At 42.6% G+C, this 22,975-nt stretch overlaps 1 protein-coding gene across 4 annotated transcripts in view; it reads left to right on the forward strand.

Annotated features, from left to right (window-relative positions):
- Window positions 1-22,975, forward strand: part of lyst (lysosomal trafficking regulator) — a 55,926-nt gene that overhangs the window by 355 nt on the left and 32,596 nt on the right. For all 4 annotated transcript variants that reach the window (XM_076077383.1, XM_076077384.1, XM_076077385.1 and 1 more), the window contains exons 2-6: window positions 1,271-1,543; window positions 10,165-10,253; window positions 15,552-15,750; window positions 19,195-19,285; window positions 20,166-22,275. In XM_076077383.1, the coding sequence (XP_075933498.1) occupies window positions 1,463-1,543; window positions 10,165-10,253; window positions 15,552-15,750; window positions 19,195-19,285; window positions 20,166-22,275 (2,570 nt within the window). In that variant the 5' untranslated portion in view covers window positions 1,271-1,462. The remainder of the gene's footprint in view (window positions 1-1,270; window positions 1,544-10,164; window positions 10,254-15,551; window positions 15,751-19,194; window positions 19,286-20,165; window positions 22,276-22,975) is intronic.

The following is a 22,975-nucleotide window of genomic DNA, read 5'->3' on the forward strand; positions in this document are numbered from 1 at the left end:
GGAGCCCATTAAGCATAGTGGCTCTAAAGTTAATATAGTATTTATGTAATTATTATGGTTGAAATGGATGAGCTTTATTGCGGTCAAGCTAGCTAGAACAATACACCACTATCGAGCAGAACTTTCAAAATAAAACATTAAGCGCAACGTTGTCAGAGAGGCAATTCTGTCCTCAACTGGAGGTGTAACATAAATCCAATGAAAAGTGTGAATTGACAACAATTACGTTTGTGGCACATAGTTAAAATGAATCGCATAAACACGTCACACTAAATGTTTAAAAGGAAATTTGTTGTGAAAGACTAGAACGCAATTATTCCCAAAAAAGTATGGCTTTATGCTATTTAAAGTGTTAATACATTTGCTTCTCAAAATTATTGTTTTGATGAAGTTCATAAAATGTAGTGTGTTTGTATTCTTAGATTGTGATATGTAAACCTAGAAAATATTGTTGAATCCTATTACATTGAACATTTGAGAGGACAGCTCATTTGATGGTTCGCCAACACATCCTAAAATATATGAAAAGTCACTTTAGAGCAGAAAAAGATAAATGTCTTAAAAAAAAGTGGCATACAAAAGCGGTATAGCTCTTTTGGGTCAACAATTTTAAGAAATTGCAAAGTGCAGAGGTGTGATATGGTGGGAATCACCTCACTACTGTTTTAACATTTTGAATTATGGGAGTGAAGGCTTTACTGTATCATGCATATGCATAGTGTGCTTTAGCTGTATTTACAATGTTGTTGTTGTTTGTAATTATGCAAAGAAAATGGTCTTGTATTGTAACGAATTCTTAACACCTTTTTAAATACAACTTTCTGAAATCTATATTAAAATCTATATCGTATTAATATAAGAAAAACACAATTGCCTCTCTACTTAAGTGTAGACTTAAGACTCATTGTTTGAATGCATTAATCGTCTAATGTTTTAATGTTGTTCAAGTGAGATTATAATCTTTAGTATGAACAGGCTACTGGAGCACGTTAGATGCTTTTATTTTGAAAACTAAATCCCATACCGGAAATGGACTGCTTCAACCCGCTTGAATATTTGACGCATGTTAGCCCTGTCCACCTAGCTAGCCTGCTAGCTGAGCGTAATGTTTTGGTTATGCTACAGTGTGTCAGGCTCGTCGTGAAGCTTCCGGTTCAAGTCAGGTTAAAGTGCTCCTCAAACAACTGTCAGTATCTCAGACTGCGAAAGCGACTTTGTCAGCTGACTGTGTTATGCTAACTAACACATGACACGTTGTATCTTTCTGCAGGAGCACAGTTTAAAAGTGGCGGATCATGCGTCTGCTATGAATGACTCAGGACGTCGTTTGGGGCTTCGTTGGCTGCTGTCCGGGGCTCTCTCAGTCTCCTGGTGGATCAGGGAGGACACCAGAAGAGGGATTTTGTCATTCCTGACTTCCTCGACGCCCTGACCGCCGTTGTAGCTGGAGGCGTGGGACGAAATGGCCAGTCTGCAGCAGACTGATTTGTCATATGCGTGGGAAAAGTACATGGATTGTAGACTGCAAGGAGCGGATCTGCAGGTAGGCGCTGCTGGCAGTCACTCTTTAGACAGGAGCCCGCGAGATGCTGGCTTTCATCATGTTCAAGTTACAAAAGTGGCCATATATATATATATATATATATATATATATATATATATATATATATATATATATATATATATATATATACAGTATGTGTATATATATATATATATATATATACAGTATGTATGTATATACAGTATGTGTATATATATATATATATATATATATATATATATATATATATATATATATATATATATACATACAGTATGTGATTTGAATAGGAAGTTGTACTTGTTGCAACATGCAATACAACAACAGTTGCTGACTCTGAAATAATGTGGGTTTCCTGTGTGTGTATAATTTGACATAAGAACATCCACATGTTTCTGCATGTAAACAGTTGAGTGCTCGTGTCGGTAAGAGATTTTCTGGATTCTAAGAGACTTTCTTTTCGTCAGCTTCTTGTCATTTTAGCTTCCGAAAGTTTTTGCCTCAGCTGTTCCTGCAGTAAGTGGCCATGAGCTGGAAGAGGCTGTTGCAAAATGATACAGTAAAAAAAGATAAACTCTAAGGGATATGTGGAATTTAGATAAAGTAACTTCTGAGTTAAGTGTTTGTATACTCATTAAACTAATTCAGACCCCCACCAAAAAACCTCTTAACAGAGACATGCAGATGACTACAAATGCTGTTATTATAAGACTTCATCCTTATAAACGGCGACGATTGTTTCTCCTCTGATGTGACTTATTTTCTACAGAATTATACATATTTGTTTGATGGGGGATAACCACATGATGGAGAGTCATTCAGAATGTGCCGGTCTGCCATTGTGGTAGAAACAAGCAGTGCAAAATAACTGAAAGAGAACGGATTCCTCTCGTTGCTTGGGAAGGATGCCTTGAGTCCTCCTGGAGGTCCCCAGACTCCACTCTCTGAGCCAGAACTGTAACTGATACACAGCACGAGCACCAGAAGTACCAACAGTGACTCATCACGCAGAGATGGAGGCAGGTGTAAACCACAGATTGCTCATTATGAGCGTTATGAAAGTGCACTTTGGGGCCTGTAACAGGAGTGAGTGTCGATGTTTCTAAAATCTCTGTCAGGCCACTGCAGCTCGTCTTCCCCCCCCCCCTCCTGCTGGCAGAGTACTAACAGCAGGCAGATCACGAGACTTGGATTAGAATCGGACTGCAGGCCGAGTGATCTGCCCTACACACACACACACACACACACACACACAGATGAGCTGATACAGCCATTGCACTCGTCCATTATTTGTGATTTATCATGTGCGAGTCTCCTTTACAGCCAGACTTGCTGTAATATGTAAAGCTAATGAGTGCTGAGAAAGCCTGCAGGGCTTTTCATTCTTGGAAATAATAGCTTCCTTCCTCTAAAGTCATCGAGTCTGTGGTGGCGCGTATGCGTCGTTGCTTTTGTTAATCATGTTTGTGTGCATTAGGACATCGGCTGCAGAGACGGCGCTGGATTGTTCTCAGTCGTCATAAATAATACTAGCGCTTGAACTGCACCAAGCAGGCTCTGCCTTTCTATTAATGGTAACTTTTTATGTCACTTCTTGTTGTGACGACTCTTTTGGGAAGACTGTGCTTGCTCTTCCATTTGTCACCTTCGCAGTGATCAAGGAAGTGTGTGTGTGTGTGTGTGTGTGTGTACAGAGAAAGATGGTGAAGTGAGCACAGCTGTACGCTTTAGTCTGCTGATACCATAGCTTTCCCTCCTGTTTGAGTCTGATGTGGACACACAGTGACAGGCCACAGCACACACATGGATACTGTTGCACTGCTTGCACATTCTATTTTTCTCACAAGTATATGCGGTACATCCCCACCATCTGTGGCTATACAGGTAAACGCGATCGTGGAAAGTGTCCCACGACTGAAAAGGCGCTTGTTTTAACGCCCACCATCCAGCAAGACTCTGCTCTGCCGCTCCGTGTCCACAGTGAGACGTGGAGGGCAAAAGAAGACTCCTCCTCCTGCAGTGAGCCGTACCACACACAAACAAGTGTGAAAGTGCTGGTGCTGCAGCCTCGCTCTCTTTTTTCTCTCTGCCCCCTCATCTTTTGGTCTTTGCATTCTCGTCTCTCTGTGCTCTTCATCTGCATTTCTATCGGGATTCAGATATCGCTCGTATTTCCGTCACTTATTAGAGCTGGGATGCCTTGGTGGCTCATTGGTCGGGGTCTAACCTTAACCTGATGCTTGGCCGTGGTCTTCCTCTTTTGGTTTCCTTCTCTGAGAAAGCAGAAATGCCATAAAATGATTACAATGTTACAGGACAAAGGGAGCCACAGTCTCAATAGGGATTGATGGAACCAACTGTTGTGTCGGATCCACACAGCTCTGTTTATGAAGGAGAGCATGTATTCACTGTACATTTATGCTCCTTAGATAACATCATCATATGGAATCCATTATAGTCAAACTCACTTTTTGCATTTACTCTTCCGCATTTACATTTAAGTGAGCATATTTGCATTCCAGCTTCAGTATAATGGGATTCCGGGCTTTAAGCCTTTCTTTCCATTCTTTAGAACTTCTTCCCTTTTTTAAGGAGCCAGAACTAGTGCGTTAGTGTGTTCAGCTACGATGGAAGTCTGCCTCAGGCTCCCGTCAAAGTATCCGTGGGGAGATCTTTCCATTCCCTCCCCGATCTCTCTGAATCGTGGTTCATTTAGTAGAATGCTTACCTGGCCGGGAGCCAAGCCGGTGACCAGGTTTAGTTGCTTGTGGATTGTTCAGTTTCATTATGAGTTAACAGGATGTTTCAAAACCTCTCGCACTTCACTTTTCTGATTTTCTGGTGTGGCTCCTCTTCACTCTTATGTCACTCTAAAATTCAGTCAGTTGCAGTCTTTGGGCTAATAAAAATGGACGACCGCGTCCTGCGTTTGAAGAGACGTTGTTGTCCTGCAGGGTGATTGGACTCATCTTGTAAGTATCCTTTCTGTAGCTACTCTAAATGTCCTTTGCCTGGACGTTGTCACTTCATCTGTAACAACAGATACTTGTGTGTAAAGCGGATTTAAACACGTCTGAATTAGGACAACTCCTTGTCATATATATATATATTCCACCCACATTACTCGTCGTTTTCTTTCTGAGCTCGGTTCCGTGCTTTACATTCCTTCTGTGGTAAATCCTCCAATCCTCGTCTGAAGAAGATTAAACTTGTCGAGCAAAGCACGAGGCAAAATGTAGCGAATACTAAAGAGGGAGTAAATCTGGCAGCGCTGCTTCACCTTCATCCCCAAAGTGAATTATCTGGCTTGTACTGAACAATGGGGGAAATGCAACATCCCGTATACCTGCTATATTGTGGTAGAAGACTGCGTTGGGTACATTACTTCCATGGTTGCATTATCAGAGGCATTATTTCCTGTGACATTTAAGGTCAGCTGTGATATGTATGACTGCTATCTACAGCAATTACAGTTAACGTGCACGGATCACATTCCACACCTGATCACAGTGAAGTGGGGAAAGGTAATTGCTGCATTCGCGGTTTCCCTTATCATTTCCATACCGCAGTCGAGTGAAATGGCTGTTGATTAACATATCCAACATTTATTAAATGACGTATATCTGCATAAACTCTCATTTTCACCCCAGTCTGTTATCATGTGTGGCCTAAAGGCAGCATCGTTCCTCAGCTGAACAATAATGGACGTACATTACAGTACATTAGCTGTCTTAGCAGTAGACAATCATGACTTAAGTGCATTTCTGGAGAATTGTTTCATGTAAGTAAAGCAACCTAAATCTTAAAAACAAACTATCTTGTCTAAAGCTGTCAAAGATGTTTTCATGGTTGGTAATGCCTGAGCTCAAGTGATTGGGGAGTTTCACACCAAATGTTCTTCTTTGATCATTTGTTACCTTAAACCAGTCATAGTCTTCATGTCAGAATCACACGCACCTCTATATAGGTTTCAGTCCTGACAAAACACACACATAGGCCTACTCATTTTAAACATATCTGTCCACATATTGGTGTGATGACGCTGTTTCATTTACTATCATTGATGAAGACACTTGTATTAGTGAATTCAACGTGACACTGCTCTTTGAGTGAAATTCCAGTATTACGGTCCAAACACAAAAAGTGTGCAGTCATGCTCTGATCATGATGTCTTGTGATCGTCACACTACTTTATTAAAAAAAAAAAAGGTTGCTGATCATTTCTATGATTTCCAGTGTGTTGTTTACTAATGCTTCTTGAAGTGAAGTAGCGTTCTTAGGCTTGCCGGTTAACCACAGGACTTGTTTCACATCTGCATTTGTTGTTCTGCCCTGAGTTTCAACCCAACTCCCACTCGCCGTGGTCTCCGGGGCCGTTCCAAACCATCGCCTGAACGGATGAATAATTCACGTCTCTGGCTCTGTGTTGAGTCTGTGTCCAACCGTCGCTCTGTCTCAGCTTTTTCCACCCAGTGGCGTGTCACGCTCTCTCTCTCTCTCTCAGTCCACTGGGGGAGCGAAAGGCCAGAGCAGGCTGTTTGGGTTACAGTTGTGACCGACACCAGCTTGCTCTCTATCTCCCTGTAATGAAACAGAGAGTGACGCATTTTCATATCCTGCGCTGTGGCTCGGCTCGAACAAAGGTCAACCCTTGCGACGGTGTGGATCTGACACTGACAAAAAAAACGCAGACATTGTCACTGTTGACATTTTGTCAAAAGCAGTTATTAGTGGTGTTGTGCGAAGCGGCTCTGCTCTCTCTCTCACTGTAGTTTGTGAGGAAATGCGGAACATTAGGGGCCCCTCATGATGCTCATCACCCAAATGTCAAATTAGATCAGGAGGGATCTCAAACCGGGGAAAGAAAAACAAGCATTGCATAACCAACGCCCCGTGTCCTCTCTCACGAGGACGGGATCGCATCGCTTTCACTGCCTCTGCCAAGTTGTATTCTACCCAATTACCCGAAGAGAGCTGGCGGTACAGACTTCTCAAGTCGGTGTGGGTGACTCAGCCATCAGACTCCCATGACTAGGCCTCCCATGATTGTTCTGTTGGATGAAGGCAGCGTAAAAAAGACACAGGTCTCAGCCACCATGTCCAAGCAATTACAGTATTCAAACATGCATTCGTCTCGTGTAAAGCCGCCCCGTGACAAAATACAAAGATAAAACACAGAGACGTTGAGAGAATACAAGCGAAGCAAGTGTAAGCAAAATGTGTTTCCTTCTGAGGTGTCAGCACTCTTCAGCGTGCTTTTCTGAACCAGAATCTGACCTGTGACTTTCCTGGACCGGGCAAGAAATATTAAGTAGTTAAATATGATCAAAACCGAAAGAGTTGTTGTTTTTTTTTCTTTAATTCTGCTCTGAATCTATGCTGTTTGTGTTAATTCCCCTTAGCCAAGGCAGCCTCTGCATCACCTAAATTATAAATGGTTATATTATATTAATTCTCCTGTCAACAAATCATAAAACATATCAAAGCTTAACAGCTGAGCAGCTCAACCTACAAGTGGCAATAAGTGAGCTCCGTAGCCCGTTTGTCTCAACCACCCAGACAGCCTGTGTTTGCCTAAATGACAGATGAACAAATAAAGAAGTTCATCGCTGCAGAGAGGGGAAAAAGGTCAACGCTTCCTTTTTTGTGTTCTCGGGGATTTGTGAAAACGTTGATTTCCCCTCCAAGCTGTATTAATCAGTATTGGCAGCCTCTCCATTATCAAATGACCCCGGCTGGTTTGTGCCGAGTGCATTGTAATATTGGATTAGAGCCTCGGAGGAAAAACAACCCCGTTGCCGGGAAATTAGTGTTCTCGCGAAGCGCTTAGTTTCCCTTCCCCATACGAGGTGGACGTCCACAGCAGATACACCGATAACGCGGGGACGAATCTAGTCATTGTAGATGCTCATTTCGGGAGATTAGCGTTAATAGACTGAGTGCACAGCTCCGGCACAACTCCGGGGCTTATTTATCTAACTGACAGTTTTTGGCAACCTTGAAGCTTTGATTTCCTGTCAGTCGCTCTCCCAGTTTATCTCTGCTCTTATCTGTTTGCTGCAGTTATTTCTTTCACCTTTTATGGTCTTGTCAGCTTTTCATGTTTTACCCCTCTCCCCTCCTGTCTCTCTCTCTCTCTCTCACGATGCTATCTACCCACCCATCCCCTCACTGCTCGGGCGGGTTGTTGCCTCAGCTGTTGAAGTGTCCCCCTCTCTGCCCCTCCTTGACCCTGGTGAGTGTGGTCAACTCTCCACCACCATCATCATCATCATCATCATCATCATCACCCGCAACTTCAATTGTTTAGGACTCCTGACATGAATGTGCTCATCTTTTAGCCCATGTAATATTCAATAGTTTCTAGTTAAATCTCTTTTAATGCCATTCACAGTGACGGCGAGTAACGCAAAACCTGCGTTTGGCAGTTGTGACGCAGGAAGGAAGTTGACTCGCCATGTAACCACACGGGTGGGCTCGAGTTTACAGCAAAAGCCGACGTGTGACAAAACTGCAAACACCTGAATAACCGATTTTGAAATGTTCCTTTTTTTTTTTAGTCATGGAGAGTGGGTGAATCAGTTTCACAGACATGCACAGTCGGATATGCTTGTGTCTTTTAGGGCGTGTAAAGAGGACAGAGATGTTTACTCTTTATAGGGCGGTTTTATGTGTCATTTGCTTTTTTCTTTATTTTCTGTTTTAGATTCCAGAGCAGCCTCTGGAGAAATCTGTGTCCGTGCAGCTAAATGATTTTCCGCGGTGTCACTGTGACGTATCGGTGCAAGTACACTCAAATTGAAAGAACTAAATACATACAGTGTACTCTTTGTTGATGACTGGTGCTGGTTATAGGCCGGCTGTAAAGTTGAGTGCCAGTGTTAGTTGATGCGTATTTGTTAAGTAAGAGGAATTAAAGGTGCTCTGTGGCATTTCTTGGAAACAAACAAAAGTTATGTTTTCGTTCAGTGTTTTCGCACCAAAACACATGCGATCCTATCCTCTTAAAACACGTGTGTGTGAATCCAATGTTTGAATATTTTAAACCCCGTTTCACATCCTCGTGAGCTTTCTAGCAGGTCTGCTTCTTCACAACCTTTGCTACCCCTCTTTCGTACCCTTGTAAAAATGTCGATCAGTAGACTCGCATAGTGTGCACCATATTGTGCACCATATTGTGCACCATAGTGTGCACCATGGTGTGCACCATATTGTGCACCATATTGCCTGCATTCTCTCCTCTGTTCAGACATGATGCAAACGAAATCAGGACCCACTTGTAAACTTGTCAAAACGTTGCTCGTTAGTGGATTCTTAAGGGAGAGATAATTTGGTTGGACTGCCACAAGGTGAACTACTGGCACATGGGATATAAAACTATTGTTACATCGTGGATTTGGGGATGTAGTGGAGAAAGTGGGGTGACAGTCATTGGCTATGCAAGGTTAGCTTTTTAAATTGTTATCGTGTTGTTATCTCTGAGAATCTGAAGGCAATGTGCGGTTTATTTTCAACAATAATGGTTCAAATCAATACAAATCTTCATTAATCTAAACTTTAAAAAGAGGAATATTTTGATATCGGACTACATATTGGTATCTGACTTGATCTGAATTTGACATCTATTCTTGCATTGAATGTGCACACTATTGACTAAGCTCGCCTGCTTGCCAGATTCACAGTGAACCCACAGACTTCCCCCTCTGTATGCATTCCTGTATAATAAGAATGACAATAATAAAACCGTCCAGCCACCGTAGGTCAGACGGTGCGTAGTGTGATTGGTGCTGTGTGGTGTCTTTGGCTTTGTGACCCGGTGATCAGGCGGGGATCAGTGTGGCCTGAATGAGTCCAGTCAGTGAGCAGTACGCTGCCGGGAAGACATTAAAACACTACCCTGGAACCTCTAATGCAGTCAGCTGGCTTCTCTCCCTTTTTATGAGAGAGTCCCGACTGCCTCGCCAGCTCTGGTGGTGAGAGAATGTTTTTGATTGGCTTATGGTCAGAGAGTCAGACCTAAGCACTGTGACGAGGCAGATCTTAATAAGATCTTTGTTTGCCCAGAATCAGGGATTCTCCAGTGTTATTATTTCGTTGCTGATATGTGCTGTCCACCAGACTGTTGTTCAAAAGTAATGAGCTTTTACTCCGAACATGAATGGGTGCGTTTTGTTCAGAGATAAAAATGCAATATCTAAAATATTACTGGTGGTTCTGGGAACTGACTTATCTTTGTGTCATTTTGAAGAAGATCTGAGTGTAAGAACAAAGGAGTGCTTTTTTTGGTTGCAGTGCTTTTGTGTTCGGTTGTTTAGAGAGGAGAACTAAAATACACTGACGCTCAGCACCGCGTCTGACCCGATAAATCAATATTGCAGCAATATTTCCACATAAGGACATTAGTGTGGCCGTTTCGTCACAGTGTAACTGGCTGTACCGTCATCTATAACGATTACAAAACATCAAATCATTGGGAGTAATGTCACAGTGGGTTAGCAAGGGGAAAGGTTAGCGTTCCTGTGCAGTGCATTGGTCATTTCAATACCCCCTCATGTGAGCGCAGGTAATGAAGCGGGTTTGATTCATGTTCTCACTCGTTTGTCTCATCTGTCTCCTGTCAGGTCAGCCTTCAGGGTCTGGAGAATTTCCTCTGTCTCTTCCACTATGTGCAGCATCGCCCCAACAACAGCAAAGATGCACTGAAATTCTGGTAGGTCTCATCGTTGTTTTAACCTCTTCCACTGTATCGTGATGGAGGTTTTGTCTCAGAGAGTACATGGTGTTAAATCAACACCTCAAAGAAAAAAAAGTTTGGAAAAAGTGGGTATAACTTCAAACACACCTGCAGTTACGTCTTCACCAAAGACAAGTAACTGCAGAAGTGATTTATTTTCATCCTTTTTTTTTTATGTCCCACCACTAGAGTAGAGGTTGCAGACATTATGTAGTCATGGGGCATTAGCATTTCGGAGTACCTTGCTGCATAGATTTCCATATTGATGAGGAAAATTGTAGACGTTAGGCACCTCAAGGGCCTCTTGTTTGTATTCCGTTCAGTGTAAATAAGTGACAGACTCTCTCTCTCACACACACACACACACACACACACACTAGAATTAAGTGAGCGCATTAGCATTTGTGAGTTATGTGTTCCGTCAACTGAGAAGTGATTCGTTTGAATGGGGTTTCGGTTAAAATAATGTCCGAGCTTAAGGCAGTTTAATGTTTCGCTCTGTGAGATCAGCCATTAAAAAAGTTCCATACTTTAAATCATTGGAGCTTTTATCTGCAATAATTGAGCACTTAGCTAACAGGTGTTGTTAGAAATGGATCACAAACTCCTCAAGTCATGAATATACCGCAGCTGTAAACGCTCTGTTCAGTCTGACTACCCACATTGTTTTTAGGTTGTAGATTTAGCTAATTTATGATGTTATACTTGTAGTTTGTATAAAACGGTCAGTTTGTAAGTTAGTTAACTTTACCGGGTAAGTCTTTCAGCAGTGTGTTGGAGGGACGTGACCACAGGTTAGCCTCACGCCTTCCTTTTATTGATATTAATTACAGTGTTGCGTAAAACCTTTTAAAAGCTGTGTTGATTTGTGGAGATTATCTGAGCAGGAAATATATGAAAGCTGTTTCTTTGGCTTCTCCTGAGTGGCAGATTTAAATTCATCAGACAAAAAAAAAAAAAAAGCTATTGATGCAGTTAATCATGTGGATGAAACATGTTTGCTTCCATGAAATCACGATAGCTCTTGACACTCTGTTAACCGTGCACTGTGCAGACAGGAATCATGGTTGAAAACACTGTATGATGTCCTCTCATATGAGCTGGAGCCACGCTAACCCAGACAATAGTATTTATTGCTTCATGTGTCCTTTAATTTCTCCAGAAAACTTTTTATGTGCAATTAAAACGGGTATTTCATTAGTTTTGCCCACATCGAAAGAGCCAGTTCTGAGTGGAGCCTCCACCATGAAAGTAACTCAGTTGGAGTAAAGAACATCAAAAATAATTTGCCAAAAGATATCACAATAAGCTTCTTAGTCTTTTGCAGCATGAAGATATCATGGAACCCATTATCGCTGTTTTCTAGTCCTGTAATCAGTGTCATGAAGGAGTGATGAAACCACTGAGAGGATGGATTTGAGATAATGCTTTGAATATGCTGTGTTTTAAAAATCTGACAGGTATTTCTTTCGTTGCGCTATCCTTATTTCTTGGCGATGCAGCCTGAACTGTCAATATATGACGGCAGTTTGTTTTTGAAGGCGCTGTGTAATTTAATAATATATTCATGTAATACATTTCTCCTCTCCCTAGCCTTTTAAATTGAGGCGTGTACCGCATGTGTGTGTTGGATAAAGCAATACAAACACTGGCTTCATTCTAAATTCTGACACTCGTATCTTTACAATGTCCCCACATAGTGTAGCAAATATATGCAACACGTGGAATCACGAATCAACATCTTTCTCAGTTCTCGTGCCACGGATACAACGTATCTGTGGGTCGGTCTCATGGTGAATTATCCACAGAGGGAAAGTTGGAAAGCTGGAGTTACAGTGTTGTAGTTTCTGAGCTGTAGGTGCCTCTGGCTTACTCGTAGGAATGTAAAAGGGGATTTCTGAATGTGCACCTCCACATGTAGTTTACTCTAAGATGCTGCTTTGGCCACAACCTTCTCCTTCCCATAGACGCTGTATATGACAAGTGGGCGTAGTCCCAGTGACGTCACCCATTGGTTTGTGGACAAACCAAAGAAGCCGAGGTTGTCACTTGCTCTTTTCTCCGAGTTTGCAGTGCATATCTTCTCTTTTCACAGTCAAGTGGTAACCTCTCTGTAGGACTAAAAAATCATTTCCTATGTATCTGTGGTGTATAAACTGTATAGTGACTCCTAAATAGGAGTAGAATTCAGGCCTTGCTGAAGTGGAAATGTCCTCAAATATTATCTCAAGAGTGGACATTTGTTTAGCCAATTATTTTTGGAAACCTTGCGGTCTTGATTAGAACTACAAATACAACTGGAATACATAAAACAATAAAGTGACCGTCGGATGTCATAAAAACATGGTTTGTACATCGGTTGGTTTCATCTTTTAATATAGAGTACTCAATGCTTCATCACGCCTAACTTGTCTCTTTTTGGCGCTTTTGCTCGTTGATCCTAGTTGGCCTGTATGTGCCTTTAAAAAAAAAATAAAATAAAAAAATAAAATAAAAATTCCCGAAACAGTTGTAGTGCAGTAAACAAAGGCTGTTACTGTGGATCGTGGTTGATTACTGAGGTCTTACACAGGGCAACGGGGGCTCCTCAGTCTTCCCAAGGGCAGTCCCCTCACCATGTGACATCACATGCTTTCATGTGATACGCTGATCTGCTGCGAATCTGGAAAGCTTCCATTTGAAATTCCAATTTAATGGAATTTGTGCTGCAGAACAGAATATTCAGTCGGCAGTCGTGTGAGGAGGTATGCAGAGCTGCAGTCATGCTCGGAGCAAACACAAGATGACTGGAAGGAAACCGTAAGAGATTAGGTTTTCTTGACTTAAACACTTGTTTTAGATTTCATTAACCCAGCACTCCTCTACGCATTATATTATGTAGGTGTTATTTTGTAAGTAGGTTTGTCTCAGAGCAGCGCCGTAACAGCAGAACTGTGAAGAAGTAAAAGTTATTTGGTTACTGTCTGATGGAATCAGTTAAGGCTCAGTCCTGATGTTTTTTACTCATGTTGAGCTGTGTCATTGGGGCTGTCCTGTAAAGGCGGAGTGTATCTTCAACAGTGAATGGAGAGCAATGTGAGGTGTGTGTCTTGTGTTGAGTCCGACAGCTTATTGTCAGGTACGTTTAGAGCAGGGGTGTCCAAACTTTTTTCAAAGAGGGCCAGATTTGATAATGTGAAAATGCCCAAGGGCCAACAGTCCCTGCTGACATTATTTTAAACAATACAAGTAGCCTTGTAGATAAAACGGGGATGAATTTATATCATTGTATAAAGAGAGTGACATGAGAAGATCAATCTCATGTCTGTAAGTTAAATCAGCTATAATCACTCTTTTAAAGTGATTAGTGATCGTCTAAAACATTTACAAAAGGAATAACTTCAATAGAATCATTCTATACACTGTAGCTTCTTTACATTCTAATAGAATGTAAAGAAGCTACATTCTGATACAATGTAACTTCTTTACATTCTAATAGAATGTAAAGAAGTTACATTGTTGCCTTTTCTTTTCTTTTCTTCCCACAAGAACGTAATTTTGTCAGGTTGATTAAAAAAAAGTCACTTTACTTCCTGACATTGTTATTTTACCACAGGGGTGTCCAAACCTTTTTCAAAGAGGGCCAGATTTGATAATGTGAAAATGCCCAAGGGTCAACAGTCCCTGCTGACATTATTTTAAACAATACAAGTAGCCTATACATACATTGTTATTTAATCATTTTATTTTCAATGACAGCAAATAGCAATGTAACCAAATGTAAGCATTCATGTGTGAACACATCTCAACAACTATTCTGCCTTTCTTTCACATCTTGAAAGTCCGATAACACAAAGAACAAGCCATCTAAAAGCTAATTACATAGAAACCGATTAATGTTCTCACCTCAAGACAATCTTAAATATGACTTAGTGAGAGTAATGAAAAGTTGTCTCACATTTAAGTTCAACACACATGAAACAGGCTAACGAAACAAATCAAGTTGTCTCTTAGTATCTGATGATAGCTCTTCAGTGTTACGAGCCAGGCAAACATCAGCAAACTTGGTCTTCTTCTCGGGGCAATTATGTTTTCTGCTATTTTCATAACACAGTCTTTGATAAACTCGCCTTCCGTAAAAGGTTTGTCATGTTTAGCAATTACCATGGCCACTTGGTAAATTACTTTGATGATGTTTTCATGTGAAAAGGACCGCTGCTGTGTGTCTCATGACTAATTAGGCAGACACAGTTGTTTCGGTTTTCGGTGAAAAAAATATTGCGATCTCCAGCTCTCCGCTGGAAGCGGCGGCCCTCATTATCGACTTTCCTTTTTTTACTTGCCGTAACATGACAGGTCAAGGGTCAGAGCCAATTTCAAACAGCCAGACAGTTACAGAGTGGTGCTGCCACCACGAGGTAAAAAGAGGAATTGCATGTTGAATTTGTATGATTTATTCATTCCGTTTTGACTGTGCTGGCGGGCCATAAATAATGCATTTTAAGACAGAAGGTGCGGGCCATATAAAATCTGACCTCGGGCCGTGATTGGCCCGCGGGCCGGACTTTGGACATGCCTGGTTTAGAGGAACTAGGCGACATCGGCGTACTTGGAACAACTGGATGATCTAGACATCGCCATGCTCAGGCTTTCTGGAGGATTGACTTTGGCTTTTTTCTTGACTCTCACTCTACTTGTATCTTAGTTGGTATCCAGGCGTTCCCATTATATTGACCCCAGCAGAACGACTAGTGTTAATAAACTGCAGCTTTATCACATTAGTACAATTAAAGATACAATCCTACAGAAACGTTTGAATAAACTTCACAAAACTGTCGTTTTTGTAAACCGTTTGTTTCATAGCATTTAATCTCGACACACGATGGCAAAAGGTATCGTTTTTTTAAAAACCTGCGAGAGTTAAAACTTAATAGACAAGATGAGTGATGTGTATCTGCTACTTTCAAATTCTTAATAAGCATTCAAGTATCGCAGGATAAGTGTGATTATTGTGTTTTTATTGAGAATGTGAACTCTGGTTTTCCTTGAGATCTATTCCATAACTACATTTAGATACATCTGTTTTGGTAAATTTAGAAGAAGCAAAGTATGGGACTTGGTATTTTTAAGGAGGCGAAGATTATTTCACAACTTTTCATTTTTATTCACAGTATTAAATAAAAAAATCATGCAGCTACCCAAAAAAATTACATTTATTGGTTTCTCTCATGAAGGACGACCTCATGTTCCCACATTGTAGCTTCAAGTTAAGATGTCTTCTGTCTTCTGTTGCAGCTCAGACATGAGTGGGGCCAGTAACACACTGGCGAGAGAGTTCCTGACCGACGTGCATCAGCTATGCAGTGCGGTGGCCCAGAGAGCGGACGCACGGGAGGAAGATGAGGAGGAGAGTCACATGGTGGCACTGGGAGAGTACCTGGTCAGGGGGCGGGGCTTCCTGTTGCTCAGCACCCTGGACTCCATCATTGACCAGGTGAGGATGCTCAAGGCCACAAATGAGTCATCATGAAAAACGTCCATACTAATCAGTCAAGATCAGCATTCTTCATTCCCTTGAGCCCGCGTCATACAGTATGAGTATGTATATATATATATAGACTTCAGCTATTGTCACACATTTATATAAATGCTACTACTGTAGTTCAATTCAGTAATATTCACACTAAGCTTTAGGCCACAGCTTTTAGTTTCACATCCTGCCTCATATTTCTTAAATCAATCTATTAAACTTTTCACGCAGCTGTTTAATATCAGCAGGACAAATTCAAATTTCCGCACATAAGCCAAGGCTGCGACTTATCTCCGTTCATCAAAAAGGAAATTCCAAATGGAGTTAGCGAACGAGATCCAGTGTAATGCTAACACGTGATAACAGAAACAAAGATTATGCTAACATAACATCAGACAGACATCAGATGGTAAGATTAAAGAGGCATCTGATGGTCACAGTGCAATATAACCCGCCAGTGAAACATGTAGAACATACTGTGTATTTATAGTTTCACAGGAATTAACTTCACTTCATGTTTTATTTTTTTTTAATACCCTGCTGACATTTAATTTTTCACATTAGGAGATGCTTATATTTTCATGCCTGTACCTAAACTCAGACATCACTTTGATTCAAAACACTCTACCAATTTATTTTACCACCACATGGAACATGTTGTCTCTGTATTTGTTTCGTGGCCTGTTGGGCTTCCTCTCTACATCTGTGGCTGGTGCTAATAAAGTTTGCAGATGATCATATCTATAAATCTATAAAGGGAAATGAGCTCTGCAGTGCCCATAAGTTGTTTGATTTTCTGATTGATTGCAGAAAGTCGGTCTCAACGTTCTGCTGCTGTTGCACGCAGGACGTTGACGCTGATATGCAAATCCATTTAGAACAGTTGACAGCAGTGTCGCGTAACTTTTTTACAACCGATCTTTTTATCGCATGACACACTCGGGCCGTACCAGACAATTGCAGATAAAGATCAGGCTACACTAATGTTTTTGGTATTGTACTAAGATTAGAGTCCAGTGGTGGCTGCGTAGGATTGTTTCTGGCTTCTGTGTTCCAAAAATACACGATAACTTCACTGCGGTCAGAAAACAGTTTGCTCTCCGACTTGCTGCACGCACAGTCGAGGTGAAGTCATTTCAGAAAGTTTAGAAGAAACACCAACTATTTCCATCTGAGGAACCACTTTATTCAAATTGAGGATGTAGTTCGAGGATCTTTTTAAGGTGACGCCGTCATAAAATCTGTTGAGAAACATTCAAAGCTTAATTCGAAAAACCTCAAAATTTCAAATTAAAAGAGAGATTAAAAGAGTTGACAGCACTAACTTTGTGTATATATATATATATATATATATATATATATAATGATATTTTTACAATATAATACACACAATATATCAGTATTACTCTCTTTTGAAATGGGTTTCACAGATATTGTTTGGACCTGGTTAGGTGGAAATACTGAACCATGAAGGGCAAAGGTGGCCAATCTGTTTGTTGCCGCCTATCTACAACAGTGAGTTGTGAGCACTTTATTTAGGTGCTCGTGTTAAGTGATAGGAAGGGCTTCACAGAGGCAGGTATTGTTTGCTCTGTTAAATGGCACCAGACTGTGACAGAGCCTGCCTTGTGCTGGTTCAGCGGAGCCCAGGCGACACTGGAATCACTGTGTTTGTGTATTGATCTTATCGGTGAGTGTTTTTTGGGGTCAAGTAACCGTTTAGTAGATGCTCCTCTCCAGGGTGAGTCATGTAGCTTTCAAAAGGTTCTCTCGGCTGCAGAGTGAAAGACTGGATCACCAAGTTAAGTTACTTTGCCGCCAAACGGTCTTTTCAATAAGAAGTCTATAATCCTCTGACTTGAAGTAACGACTGCATTATTGAACGAGATATTATAATGTGCTGAATGTGACCCTGTGTGTCGGCATCCCTCGTATCGTTCACATCCTTCAGCTAATTTCACACGCATTCATGATGTTTTCTCCTTTTAATGGGAGCCTTCAGTACTGAATTGTAATGCATTCATGCGTTAGTTTTTTTATGACAAGCTACAGCTGTGTGTGTGTGTCGACTGTGTGCGTCAGCTGTGGGCTGGATGGAGCCGAGCCTTCGGTGGCAATCGGGGTCAGGCACTTTATAAACACTTATTTACTTGTGGTTTGTAAGAACTTGGGGGTTTTGCAAAATGTGCTTTCACACTATGATTCAATTCTGTCTCGGTAAGATTTTCCTCATGTAAGACTCTTTTTCAATACATTAGTAAAACTATTCCACACATAACAGTGTGGAATAGTAACATGAAATACAATTGTCTATAAATTATTTTGTACCGGTATGTGAATGTCGGGGATATACGTTTATGCATATTTTTGTGTGTGTTAAATGTCAGGCAACTGTCATCTCAGAGTACATCATCAACTGAATAATTCAAAAGGCAAACGCTTAGTGACAACCAGATAAAAGGCTGTATGATTTACAGACGGAGGTGGAGATACACCAGTCGATCTGCCAGGCTGATGTATGTACGGATCTTAGTTTTTTTTAAAGATATCATATCCGTGTACAGAAATGCCAAGCGAGGTTTGAGGTCATTTCTGTAACCATCACATATTTTATTTTGACACTGTAAAACGTCCTGCTCAGTATGTAGTGATCTTGGTAGCCGAATAGTTACAGCGCATGCCGTGTAACTTGGATGTTGCCGGTTTGATTCCAGCTGGAGACCTTTATTGCCTCTTTTAAAATAATAAGAGCTATTGGTGAATATATCGCTATCAGATACCGATATCGGTACAATATTAGCTTCTCAAATCCAATATTAGCCGGGCTCTAGTTTGAGTGTTCAAAAACTAACGAGTATCAAACAAAAAGCTTACTTGATTAGTGAGTTAAAAATCGGTAACTCATAAGGCAATATTTGGCAGCCATTGGCTATCCAGAAACTGCACAACATATAATGAATTAATGATGTTTGTCTTATACAGTGAATAGAAAATAGGAGTACGTTTATTTTTTTAATTAACACATGATGGCGTTGGTTCTCTCTCTGCTGTGAGGTATGCCCTGGGTAGACATGAGATCCCCCAGGTCTTGGAAGTAAGGCCGTCATGTGGTTGCTACATTGCTCCCGGACACATTTCACTGAGGACTAACCAGCCAGCTAGCTAAACGCACACAAATAAACACCTAACTCCTGGAATGGAAAACGATGTGGAAAACAGTTGAATTCAGAGTGAAAGCTAATCTTAAAGTAGCTAAGTTCTCTTTGTTGAAAGTCGTGAAACACAAAAGGGACATTTGTGCTGAGGTGATCTTTGTGGGAGTGTCTGGGTGTGACTTCAGAGTGTGACCGAAGGGAGAGGGCAGGGAAACTTTCTAGGTAACCTCAGTTTGTTTTGTTGCACTCTCAGGAACTGACCTGCCGGGAGGAGCTGCTCACTTTGCTGCTGTCTCTGCTACCACTGGTCTGGAAGATCCCTGTGCAGGAGGAAAAAGCCCCAGGTCAGTATTACCACAAATACTTCATGTGAAACTCGATCCCTTGTTCGTGTTAATGTTGAGTTTAACAGCACATTCCTCGCGCTGCCCAGCTGTAAAAGCATGCGACTATCTCAGTCCTGGCTTGTAACTAATGACTTCAATTTACATACTTCCTTTTATGAGTGTACACTTTGCTGCGCATGTTAGTTCTCTGTAATTTGCAAACTTACATTTTGCATACGGTAATATCTTACCGTAATATATTTCCATCTTTTACATAATTCTATGCCACTTATTAAGATTAAGCCATGAGAACACTAATGCCATGTTCTGGCATTAGCTTTGGTGGGTTTATGTGAAGGCAGTGGAATGTGTGCGCATTGCTTTAGACTGTAAACGGTGTCTGTGAGGTTCTAATCAAGTGACTCATTTTTTATGTATTTGACTTGCTTAACAGTGCAAACAGTGTATTGTGCTCATTTGGCGATGGATGGATTGTGGTTGATCTTTGTAGCCAATGTCTCCATTACGTTGACTCTTACAAACACAAGCTGCCAGTCACACAACAGGAGAGGAGTAGTGGTTGCAGAGGCTTGTGACCTCAGGATGACACTGGTATTTAGTAAAGGACTGCTGATCCAGGCTAACATGGACCCGAGACATTTTTACTTTAATTAATTCCTACAAACACAGAATGGCTGTTGACATGCAGCTAAGCTTTATGTTACTTTACGTTAAAGTGAAAATGGAGTCTCAATTCCTAAAAATGTGATCTTAAATGTGACACGTGTCATTAATCCTATATCACTTCAGCAGTATTCAATAACAGAATAACAGTATTTAAGTCTCGAGTCTTCATGAATGTCCAGAATGCAACTGACAGATTTCTTTATGTTGACAGATTTCACCCTGCCGTCCCTACTGGAGGTATTCCTCAGCCGGGAGGTGAAGGCCGCCCCTCTCAGAGCAGGACAGAAGGCTGCGACAGATGAACAGAACTCTGGGAAGCGGTCCCGTGTTGGCAGTGGCACCTGGAAGTCGCGGCGGTCACGCAGAACAGCGCAGAGATACTCCGTAAAGGATGCTCGGAAGTCCCAGGTTTCTACCTCCGATTCAGAGGCCAACCCTGAAGACAAAGCTGGCCCAGGCCCCGGTGGTGCCAGGAGCCGAAGGTCACATGGCTCCACCATCCGGGTAAGCTGTCAGCATCATCGCTCAGAGGCCTCACAACAGTTAACGTCCACCGCCGCTGCCATCGCAGAAACCATGAGTGCACCATACCCACACCCCCGAGCCCCTGGGTCCCAGATGGTGGACACGGAAACCCTGACAGACCCAGCTGCAATATCAATTTTCAACCGCATGGAAAACTCGCCCTTTGATCTCTGCCATGTGTTGCTTTCCCTGCTGGAGAAGGTCTGCAAGTTTGACATGAGCATCAACCACAACCCTGGTCTGGCAGTCAGTGTCGTACCTACTCTCACTGAAATCCTGACTGAGTTTGGAGACTGCTGTGGTCCAGGAGGAGGCGTTGGAGGTGGAACGGGGGCCGAGGAGCTTGCTGGAGGCTGGACGGAAGAGCCCATTGCACTGGTCCAGAGGATGCTTCTACGCACCATCCTGCACTTGATGTCAGTGGATGTGAGTCAAAGTGAGACCCTCCCAGACAGCCTGAGACGCAGCCTGACAGACCTGCTGAGAGCCACCCTCAAAATCCGAAGCTGCTTGGACAGACAGAGTGACCCGTTTGCCCCTCGGCCGAAGAAGACCCTGCAGGAGGTCCAGGATGACTTTTCATTCTCCCGCTATCGCCACAGGGCGCTACTGCTGCCAGAGCTTCTAGAGGGAGTACTACAAGTGCTGCTGGGTTGCCTGCAGGCTTCCACACCCAACCCCTTTTTCTTTAGCCAGGCGCTGGAGCTCATCCATGAGTTTGTCCAGCACCGCGGCCTGGAGCTGTTTGAGGCCACAGTGCTGCGGCTGGAGGGACTCGGCAGGGCCAGGGATTCTGAAGTAGGAGGTGAGGCTCCAGAGAGGCTACGGGGTCTCATTGCGGGAATCTTTAAGATCATCAGTGCTGTCAAGAAGGCAAAGTCGGAGCAGCTGCATCAATCCGTGTGCGCCAGACGGCGGCACCGTCGCTGTGAATATTCCCACTTCCTGCATCACCACAGAGACCTGTCAGGTTTGCCCGTCTCTGCTTTCAAGCAGGCTGCTCGGCGCAACCCCTTTGAAGAGGATGGAGAAGGCAAGGAAGGGATGGACGGGGACGCAGTGCGTTACCCCGAGCGCTGCTGCTGCCTGGCTGCCTGCGCTCACCAATGTCTGCGGCTCTTGCAGCGATTGTCCCCCAGCGGGCCGGCTGTGTTGCAGGTACTGGCTGGGGTGCAGGCTGTTGGAATCTGCTGCTGCATGGACCCCTGCTCAGTCGTAGGACCCCTGCTGCATGCCTTCCAAGCACCAGGTCTGCGTAGTTACCAGTCCCATGTTCTCAGTGTCCTGGGCAGACTGATCCTAGACCAGCTTGGTGGGGGACAACCCTCAGAGAAAGCCAAGCTGGCCTCCTGTAACATCTGCACTCTGGACAGCAGCCAGCTGCCAGGCCTGGAGGAGACACTGCAGCACGGGGAACCTTCAGCCGTGTCCACCAGTCTGTGCTACCGCTCCCAGGGTATTCTGCCAAGCGGTGGGGGGGAAGAGGACATGCTGTGGAAGTGGAACGCTCTGGAGGCCTATCAGGAGCTAGTGTTTGGTGAGGACTGGCAGCTGAGCCAGCAGATAGCTGGCCATGTGTGCCACCTGACCCTGCGGGGCAATGCTATAGTGCAGTGGCAGCTCTACACACACATCTTCAACCCTGTGCTGCAGAGAGGGGTAGAGCTGGCCCACCATGCCCAACAGCTGGGCGTTTCCACTGTCTGTACTCAAGTCTGCAGCTATCACACACAGTGCCTGCCTGTGGAGGTACTACTCATTTACCTGCAAACGTTGCCTGCCCTTCTCAAATCAAGGTGAGCGGTTTTACATTTTTCCTTGGCCATCTGTCTTTTCTCAGCATTTCAGGATTATGCCAAAGATGTTTTGAATTTAATTTCTATTAGGTAGAAAGATCTGTAGCTGCAAGCTGTTCTTGATTTAAGTAAATGTGCTGAAGCACCAGTAATGCTATATGTGTCCTGACTAATGTGTCATTACATTAATGTGATGCAGGTGGGTGTTTTTGAAAATTGTTTTGGCAATTTTCTCACTCAAGAAAAGGATACTGCTCCTTTTTATGCTACCACATAAAGCAAATGTAATCAGCCAGCTCAAAGACGACACCTAATCCACTCGGGCATTGTTAGTCATTAGATCTGTCTATCCAGGTCATTGCTAATTGATGCTAATCAATAATTTATTACAGCTTTGTGTACTGAGTGACAGATGAAAGATTAGTGACTGTTTATGTAACACTGTGACGAGTGCAGTATTCTGGCTGAAACAGGTGCTTGTGGTATTTGTCCGAACACATTTAACAAAATTCTGCCAAAACAGAATTGGTATAATACTGTATTAATTTGGTTTTTTATCGGTTGAATATTGAGTTCTCAGCTTTGAGACGATCAAGAGACATGCAGGTTGTTAAACACTGAACTGCCCATATGTGTGAATGTGGTGTTCTGTCTGTGTGAGACCTGTCTCGGTTATAAATACCGGCTCGTGCCCCAATGC

Source organism: Anarhichas minor, unplaced genomic scaffold (genome assembly GCF_050575085.1).
Source record: "Anarhichas minor isolate MPS153535 unplaced genomic scaffold, ASM5057508v1 ptg000058l, whole genome shotgun sequence".
In the NCBI taxonomy this organism is placed as follows: Eukaryota; Metazoa; Chordata; class Actinopteri; order Perciformes; family Anarhichadidae; genus Anarhichas; species Anarhichas minor.